Source organism: Poecilia mexicana, unplaced genomic scaffold (genome assembly GCF_051168715.1).
Source record: "Poecilia mexicana isolate PSO_F unplaced genomic scaffold, ASM5116871v1 scaffold_9, whole genome shotgun sequence".
Taxonomy (NCBI): domain Eukaryota; kingdom Metazoa; phylum Chordata; class Actinopteri; order Cyprinodontiformes; family Poeciliidae; genus Poecilia; species Poecilia mexicana.
The window spans coordinates 9,291,972-9,301,568 of record NW_028263378.1 but is presented as its reverse complement, the minus strand read 5'-3'; the positions used below and the strand labels follow the sequence as shown (position 1 = coordinate 9,301,568).

Here is a 9,597-nt window from a genome sequence, read left to right as displayed (position 1 = left end):
TGTTGATTGAAGATGAATAGTGAGAATCCACACCATGGTTGTGAAAGTACTGCTCCTTTTCAATGTCAGTAGTTGTCGTGGGAAAAAGCACTGTTAAACGACAAGTGAGCACAAACATGTCAGAGAAGATCCTTCAGAGTGTCAGATCTGGCTTACAGAGTTCAATTCATGTCAAGGACAGAAGAGCAAAAACATTTACAAGACTTTCTGTGTGGACTTGTTTCTCAACAGGCTGTTCTGAGATTTGACTTCTGTTTATCCAATCCTTACAGCTGCAGATGTCAGCTCTGGCATGGTCAAAGCAACAAAGCAGGGAACTCTTCATTACTCATCAGTATAATTGAAATACAAACATTATATGAGTGAAATAACTTCAGACAGTCATGAGACTTTAGAAACCAAATTTAAACACAATCACAAAGATTTTGCACAAAAAGTCAAAGTTTATATGACATTTCTACAGTTGTTTCTAACACAGGAATTGATTGCAGGTATTTCTGTATGCCAGGATGATGTGAATACTCCACAAATGAAGGTTTTATGTGTTCATCCATCATGTATCTTCACTTCAGAAAGTATCATAACATGTTGTCTATCCAAAATGTTATGATTTGCATCTGAATGAGAGGTGCAGTTCTGTTCTCTAAACCTTGCCCATTCTATGCTAGATATTTTTGATAAAATAAATAAATTTGCTCAGCCTTCCATTCACAAAAAGAGACTTCATAGAGATTTTTACAAATACAGTTAGAGCTGAATTTATGTGAGGTAGATATTCACAGATAATTTAAAATGGGCAGAATGCTACATAACTTGTAGCATTCTGCAATATAAGTCAAAAAAATGATTTAACTATTTTTATAGGGATTTTTTCACATCCGTCTCACTTTGACATGACTCAACATCAAATAAACTGCAAATAGGTATTACAGCTGTTTTAGAGACTTTACACATTTATTTAAACTAAAAACAAAAATCAGCTTGTGGCTGGTCAGGTACTGACTACTGATAGCTACTCCACATAACCCACTTAATTAAAAAAATGCCTTTATGTCATGGAACATTTCAAACAGTTGATATAATTTTGTACAATTAGTTCTGATTAGAAAACTGTGTCAGTTATAGCCACTTTAGGAATATAAAATGATTTTGTGATCGTAAGATAACAAAATCTCAAATCCTCTATGTTTAAAAATGTCTTTATTAGAAAACTGATTGTTGCAGCTTTCTGTGTCACTCATAAAGGTGGTTGGTCTCCTCTACCTGTCTTCCTCCTGTCTTTGCTCTCCTCCCTCAATCTTCCTCTACCTCTCTATCAGACTTCCCTTCGTCATCACAACCCTTTATTTTCTCTCTGCAGCGATGGCGGTAGAGAGCCGTCAGTCTGACAGTCCATCCCCCATGCTGCCTTGCTCCTGCTTAGCAAGGGGCAGGTAGGCCCGTCCCTGGCTCTGTGCCTGATGGGGTCCGACAGCCGTGTGTTCTGGGATTACAGTTCCTGAAAAGCGAGGCATTCCAACACTGGCTGCTTTTGTCACAACACGGCCACTGTTTGCTTTTGACCCGACAGCTGTTCAAAGCGTTCCTGTAGTCCACATGTGTGTTGTGAAGGGAAAGAACCAAGAGGTAACTTCTGTCAAACGATGTCTGCTTCCACCTTGAGCTTAGGTTTCCCTCGTAAACATGTTTATTTCAAAGTATCATCATGTTGACAACAATAAAACAATTATAGTTTTGAATTAAACAAAACTGGGTTAACAGGTCACTGATGAACTAAATACAGTGAATTAAGGAGTGTGCTGATGTGGCCTGTTTTTCTGGTGTTGGTTAAAACTCTGGCGGGAGCATTTTGGGTGAGCGACCTAAGATGTTGTGTCCCTCCATGAACCATTTTTTACTGAGTTGTGTGTTGGCAGAAAAGCCTGGATTCTTGTAATATTTTACACTTGCACAAGTGTAGATTCAGAACTATGGTGTGATCAAAAACTGAGAAATCAGCTCAATATAAGCATGAAAGCAAAATCTAAACTGAGCCATTACTCCTGAGATGTAAAATACAATGATACGAAATAACGCAATGCATAAAATACATAGGAATATGAACATGTTTCCCACAGTTAAATGGCAGCTTCTGTTCACTCCTTTCTACATCACTTATGCTTCAAAACGAGTTTTGCTTAAGGCATCACCAAAATGTCTTCTTCCTTTTGTATGGCTGAAATATGTTGAGGAGGCCGATACTGTAATTAGCAAGTCATGCTGATGAATGCTTGTTGTGTCCGTGGGAGCAGCTGGTCTAACACAGAGGAATGATAATGAATGGATAGCCTAACATTGGGAGATGATCTATTCACAGCAGCACAGGTGGCACACACTCCAGAAGTGAAATAATTTAATAACAGAGATAGCTAAAATGTTCTCTTAGTAATTAAAGAATAACAAATGTTTTCTTATCCAGTTCTAGCACAAAATACATCCTTTTAGATTTAATCAACGTATTATGATTACACGTGACATTTTCTTAGCAGCTGATCAAGCAGTATGGCGCCATCTTGTGGCAATGCTGATATTGCACAAAATTTTAACTATTCAGAAAGACGGAGTCCCAAAAGAATATTCTTTATTATATATATCATTTTAATTCAAATGCATGACATATGTGGCAAAAATTACACATTGCTTAGCAACATTAAAAACTTTTCAAGTAACAAATCAACAGAATTTTAAAGTAATTTTGTGAGAAACAATCATGTTTCTAACCTTGAAATAAAATACACTGTAGATATTTTGATAGTGGGTTTATTTCTTCATTTCTACTTTTTTAAACATATAATAGCTTTTTGATTCTATTTATGCTTTACAATAATTGTGCAGGACTGAATCAGTGTAAATCAAATAAGAAAAAAATTCAAAGCAAACTATTTTGTGGGAAGAAGCACCGGTGGAGACATAATCCTCACATGTAAGGCAAATGTGACTTCAGCTAAACGTTCTGCTTGCTTGTGTTTTGTTTACACATTTAAGCTAACTAAAAAAAAATACATAAAACACATAAAAAGAGATAAAGAACACATTTTAAGAACCTACATGTTAAAATTATCTCCATCTTTCAAATCAGTTTGTTTGAAATGCAAATTAGGAAACATTGCAATGCACATCTTTGGTGACTGGGCAAAAAGAATTAAAAACACTTCATGAAACATTAAGACAGAAATGCAGTGAGACTTGACAAGGAAAAAAACAGAGAATATGTGAAAAGCACATTTCAATTCCTGACAAAGAAACAGGAAATCACAGTTATTTTCTAGTGGAAGATAAACTAAAAATAAGACAAAAATGAAACAGACTATTCTTTATTGGACAAAGACCAGGAGGATGAGTCACTAGTGAGGGAGACCCACTGCCAGTTTGTATCTAATGTTGAATTAATGAGTCCTATTTAAGGTTTTTAAGCTGCTGGTTAGTGTTGATGATCTTGCCATCCATTTTATCCACTTTGTTAAGCAGGGATCCGATGGAGTCGTCCTGGTCTTCAATCTCCGCCTGAAGACCGAGTCCGAGGTTCTTCAGTCTTGCCAAACCACTGGACATCTCATCTAAGTCATTCACAGAGAAAATTAGACATTATTCTTACGTTAACCAAGTATTAGAAGTGCTATTTAAACCCAAAATCTTTATCTCATATCTATAGGGATCTCTTATTTTTTTCTAACGTAGAATTGTATATATTGTATAGAAAGATATATTTTATGATTACACATTTAAAACCAAAAGCAAAATAAACACGTTTTAACATTTACAAAAGCTGTATTCAGGGTTGACAAAGATAACATAATGACTTAAAGAATGCCTTTCAGAATTACTAAACACTATAAAACTAGTAATTTAATTATAATAACTAAAATGGACGGATTTTTGTTACCTAAATTGCTGTCAAGTGTCTGGTGAGCGTCCCTCAGGTATCTGTTCTGAGGGTATCCGTTCTGTCTGGAGGAGCCGTCATCCATCGATGCAGCAGCTCCAAAACCTGAAACACAAGAATTAGAAATAATTTCAGCCAGCTGATGAAAATATCAAGCTGAGGTCTTCCTTGTGCCAGCTCTCACCTCCTGTATCCAACTTTCTTAGATTGGGATGGCTGGCCTGGTACTTATCCTCATGTCCTCTGCTACCGGACATGGCAGTCTGTAGTCTGAGACAGTTAGGGAAGCACTGTTCAGCCAATCAGTGAAAAACAATATATAATCCCACATGAATGGACTTTATCTGTTCTCACCAAATTTCAAGCTGTGCAAAGAGTCATAAAAATACTTCACAATCAAATAAATTATGAATTTTTCATCTAATTATGATTAATGTACAATTTGTAATGTTTTTTTCCTCTGTTCTTTTATTTTTTATATTTACATACTTTGGTTGAAATTTCATCTTAAAAATCACAAAATTTGCATTTTCCAAATCATGCTACAACAATATGGTATGATTTGGATTTAATTCAAACCAACAGAAAATATTCAGTTTCCTTGAAAACACACCAGTAACCTCTTGCTTAACAAAAGCTTCAAGAGCTGATAGACACACGCTAATCTGGTCTACAACAAACAGGGAAGTGACGATAAGAAACTGATACGGAAGAGGAGGAAGAGAAACTTACCTTTCATTAGCCTGATACTCCTTTGGCTCTTCAGGTGTAGGCTTTGTTTCTGGTTTGCCCTTAAAGTAGTTGACAAGTCCTCCCCACACACTCTTGATACTGTTGATATGCCTCTGACTGGTTTTCAGGTCTTCGTCCATATTGTCTAACATCTTATCCGTCCGCTTCAAGACCTCACCCTGTCGCACCAACTCCTACAGAAACAAATGCCAACAAAAAAAAAAAGTATGTAAAGATGAGGAATACAAAATTACAGCATGCAATGGCTGTTTATCACACAACTTTAATTATTTTAAAAGCAAGAATTGTGTGCACAGGTTTGGCTATCTGTATAATTGTTAAACTTTTGTTTTAAAAATTATTTGCTGTGGCATCATTGGATCCCAGAAAGAGAACATTTCACACGAATCCTTAAAAACCCAGTGTTACCATTAATGCTTAGTAATACGAAAAATTCTATAATTTATTGAGGGTTAAAAACTTCAATAATAATGATATAGGCTTTAAAACTCAATAAATCAGTCAAAACATGTGGCCTGACAGGCAGAACATTATTTCAGAGGTTTTACAAGATGGAGGATAGATTATAAACAGAAGCATGAATTTGATTTCCATTACAGTTTGATTTTACTAAAAGATATTTTACTTTTAAACAGTGCTGAAAATGGTTTTTGTACACCAATAAAGTCATAATAAAATGTCACTATGAATCCATAAATTCCTGCAATTCATCTGTATTTAATTTATCAAAATTTTTGAAAATAAGTCATTAGGTATAGCTAATGTTTTATCATTAATTTTAATGTGTTCCTTAAGTTTGTATTGAAACAAATACTATCTTAGGAATTAGTCTTTTAATTTAAAAATATTTGGGATAATCCACAAAACAGCTCCATTTGGAAGAAAAAAACAAAGTAGTGATATAAGTTTTTTTTGTCCTTTTCCTTCAGCTCTAGTGAACATGACTTTCATAGCAATGAAGGGTGCTGCTGTAGACATCTGGCTGTACCTCTGCAGTTTCCACACCGATCTTCTCGGATTCATAGATGAGGCCCAGCGAACGGTAAGAGCTGTCCACAGCAGACTGTGCAGTGCGCATCACTTCCTGCTGAAGGTACTTCTGCCTCCTCTCCGCATCCGTCATCCCACTGTCGCTTTCATCTTCAAAGCCACTCCTTTTGGGCTTAAAATCTTCCTCATCGTCATCAGCAAATGGGTTGTGGGATGTAGGATAAGCCATCTGTGAGGGAAACACAGTATTTTGACTAAATGGTGTTATCTAAAGCTTTTAGTGTGTAAGCAGGATAAGCTTTAGTCAATAATGAGCTTTTACCCTTGGTATGCTTTTTGTTATGTAAAACTCCTGAGTGAAGTTAAGGGCATTGTATTAAACTAAAACAAAATGCTGACGTAACAAATGAAGCAATCAGTCTGGACATGAGCAACATGACAAATTCACATTCAGTTAATTTTACTAATTATTGTTTAACACATGTGAAGAAACATCCATTCATCAACAATGTAATTTACTCTGGAAAAGAGTTAACTTTTGTAACATAGTTGATAACTCAGTAAGTAACACTGTATCTATTACATAACGCACTCTGTTACCTATAATTACAAAGCTTATTAATTATGAAAAGTTACCATGCTAACCTTAAGATTTGTTTTTAAGATAAGTCATTAGCTTTAACGAACCTCCACAGAATCAACGTGACTTTTACGTGACAAAGACAGTTAAATACATCATTAGTTGTAAATGTAGCTGTATTACAAAGACAAGCTTTATAGGTTTTAGTGTTTTCAAGGGATAGCTTTTGTAGAAAGACGGCTAAGCAGCCAATCAGATATGACCCATGGCCACACCCGGTAGTAAATATTACGTTTTTCCTACTTTCATGTTCGATTCAATCTAAATGATATTTCAAAAATGACAATAAAAACCAATATAACAGATAAACCTTTTCAGTATCGATGCCCCAGACGTTGTTGTCACTCGCTCAGCTGACGGTTTGCACTTCCTGTCACATTTGCTGACGTAGCTGCGTCATATCGTAAGGGCTATTACTGCGTGACAAAAACGCAGACAGACTGGAACCAGCCTCTCCTCAAATTAAAGCATGTGTGAAGTAATTACAAATAAGATTTATATAGCTGGAAAAATGAGAATGGACATGTTCTGGTACGTTACTGTTTCAGTAAAGAATAGCAATAAAATCTATTTACAGTTTTCATCTTCTATGCCTGTAGCTACCAATTATATTTAATGTCTTTTACTGGGTTTTATCATGTTAATTGTTGTATTATGAGCTATTCCTGGCACTTGTACAACTCTCTCTTGAGCCTTTTCTTTTCCATTTGAGGTAAATCCTGTTTATTAATACTAAAACTTGTTTTAGTATTAATATGAAATATGATATGCCTTGCCCAGTGGAGCGACTTTTTGAAGAAAAGTAAAAAAAAAAAAAAAAAAAAAAAAAAAAACTTTAAACGGAGAAAGTGAAAGAAGCTAAACTTAAAACAATGCATATGTGAGAAGGTTTTCTTTAAAAATGTAAAAGATTATTTCCTCATAATGTGATTTTTTTGTGACATTCACCAATTTTGCTTATTCCCCTCAGAAATATAGAAACCTGACTTGTCATTGTTTATGAAAGAATTTGAAAAAATATGCGACCAGAATTTAATCTTCAAACTGTAAAGGGGTGTTTATAAGACTAAGAATAATTTATCTATTTATTTAAAAATATTTTTACAATTTAATATTCAAAATATTAACATTATTAATTATCAGAATCAGAGGGGAAATAATTTAATTACCAAGTCATGATATTGAGACTTGTTATGGAAACATGCCTTTCTGAACAAAATACAACAACAACAAATAATAATAATAATAATAATAATAATAATAATAATAATAATAATAATAATAATAATAATAATAATAATAATAAAAACAGCCAAAAATATTTAGTTTAGTGTTGGACTATAACAAATTACTCAGATAAACAGAGGACTACTCATAGCTGTGCAATGGGACACTGCTTACATATTCAGTTATATTTTATACATCTTAATATTAATGGAAGGTAACAAATGTAATATATTTGTGTAATTTATTAATTCACTGAAAAAATACATTTTTAGATTACACATAGACATAAGCCTGAAATCTTTATGTCTGTTAATAAAGATGATAGTCCGTTTTCAAAACGGCCAGAATGCATATTCTAATTTAATGAATGTGATTAAATTAAATGTGAAGTACCTACCTGAAAATAAAAAAAGCAGTATTTTTACAATGTTTAATATACGACATTTTAAAGGATTAAGATGTATAAGGGATATTAGATAGTTAGTGAAACATGCAAGACATGAACAATAAAACATTATATAAACCCTTTCAGCGGTACTACTACTACTACTACTGCTACTACTACTAGTAGTAGTACCACTACTAAAGATGATATTAAAAAAGTTAAATTGCAATTTTTTTTTTACATTACCTTCTTTATTGTTTTCTATATTTATTTATTTCGCGTAATTTGTACAAAATAATCACAAATCATTAAACAGCTGGCGCTCGCGGCTGGGTTTGTCCGCGCTGAGCTGCCGTACTGCGGCTTCCCCAGCGCTAGTAGACGCTGCTCGGCTTTCTCCTCTCTGGTGAAATTATTCCGCAGGCTTCATGTAGGGACGTAAACATGGCTTTAGTGGGAGGCAGTTCGAGAGGTTTTTATTTCAACACAGTGCTGTCTCTGGCCCGCTCGCTCGCTGCCCACAGACCTGCCACTTTGGAAAAGGTGAGAAAAAAGAAAAACGAACGTTAGTCGAGTTGGTCAGAATGATCAGGGCTGGCGTTCAGGGTTTCGCTTCCGCACAGGCGGTGTCTTTTTATTTTGACCACAGACCTGTCAGCAGAGCTAATATTTGACGGTTCTGTCAGCGTCGGTGATTAGGAGTAACTATTGCGGGGTTTTCTTGTCTGTATTTTTATGTAACGTTTGAGAAAGGGGTGGGATGTAGATGGAAATACTGTCAGTGCTGGTGAGTTGTTATTTACTGCATCACAATGGCAGAGCAGTCCGACTGGATGAATGCTGCAGTCTAACAGGTTTACAGATCATTGACGAAAGCTCACTCCCTGTAGAATTACTGACCTGTTCTTTAGAGGAGATCAAATATCGACGTTTATTTATGATTTTTTTCTTTCATGTTGTAAAATAAGTCCAACATGTTGAGCCAGGAGTCCATACGTTGTCAATTAAATTATTTTATTATTCAGCGTCGAGTTCCAGTGACACGTTTACATTTTGCCATGGGCATCGATGTCATACTAAATTAAATAAGTTTTCACCTTTGTAGACATCTCTATCAATTTTGACTGGATATTTGATCACTCTTCTTATCAGTGATCATGATTAGATATTTTGATTTCTTTTATCCCACAAAATTTAAGTATATTCTACAAAGTCAAGGGCATTCTGTTCGCTTAATATTATATGGTCCTAGCTTTAAAAGCCTCAGCATAGCTGTTCCAAACATCCCTCTTGTTATTCTGGCCAAATAGCTTAATCTTTTTCTCATCCAGTCATAAAATGTTTCCCACAAAAATAAATTTGCTTGTCCCTCTGGGCTACAAAGTTCAGTTGTCTGTTTTATAGTAGGAGCTTCTTTCTACCAAGAGCTGTGTGTAAATATCCTGCCAGGATTATTCCAGAAGTGTGCTGGTAAAAGCATGTGGTTTCCCTTTAACTAGCAAAAGGTTTATTCAAATATTAATCAGAGGGGTGTGTTTGAGCCTTTATTACGTCTAAGCTGTTAAACTTGAGCATCCAATTGTCGTTTTCCACAATTCTTAGTAGTTGTGTCTTGTATAACTATTCCATCCTAGAAAATAAAAGTTTAAATATATCTCTGAAAGCTCAAATGATGTATTA

At 34.9% G+C, this 9,597-nt stretch overlaps 2 protein-coding genes across 4 annotated transcripts in view; one reads left to right on the top strand and one right to left on the bottom strand.

Annotated features, from left to right (window-relative positions):
- Positions 1–2,603: 2,603 nt before the first annotated feature.
- snap29 (synaptosome associated protein 29) lies at positions 2,604–6,731 on the bottom strand. Its single transcript, XM_015001653.2, has 6 exons — positions 6,616–6,731; positions 5,664–5,894; positions 4,655–4,848; positions 4,107–4,192; positions 3,923–4,027; positions 2,604–3,596 (listed from the first exon to the last, which is right to left on the bottom strand). The coding sequence occupies exons 2-6, from the start codon at positions 5,892–5,894 to the stop codon at positions 3,436–3,438; spliced, it is 777 nt and encodes a 258-aa protein (XP_014857139.2). The 5' UTR covers positions 6,616–6,731; the 3' UTR covers positions 2,604–3,435.
- Positions 6,732–8,278: 1,547 nt separating this feature from the next.
- pi4kab (phosphatidylinositol 4-kinase, catalytic, alpha b) overlaps positions 8,279–9,597 on the top strand; it is a 29,118-nt gene continuing 27,799 nt past the window's right edge. For all 3 annotated transcript variants that reach the window (XM_015001642.2, XM_015001643.2, XM_015001641.2), the window contains exon 1: positions 8,279–8,460. In XM_015001642.2, the coding sequence (XP_014857128.2) occupies positions 8,362–8,460 (99 nt within the window). In that variant the 5' untranslated portion in view covers positions 8,279–8,361. The remainder of the gene's footprint in view (positions 8,461–9,597) is intronic.

Excerpts from the sequence above, each read along its gene's own strand:
- snap29 (XM_015001653.2), bottom strand. The coding sequence starts at position 5,894 with ATGGCTTATCCTACATCCCACAACCCATTTGCTGATGACGATGAGGAA. Across the intron at positions 4,849-5,663 it reads TCGGTGTGGAAACTGCAGAG|GAGTTGGTGCGACAGGGTGA; the intron begins GTACAGCCAGAT and ends TTGTTTCTGTAG. Across the intron at positions 3,597-3,922 it reads GACACTTGACAGCAATTTAG|ATGAGATGTCCAGTGGTTTG; the intron begins GTAACAAAAATC and ends TGAATGACTTAG.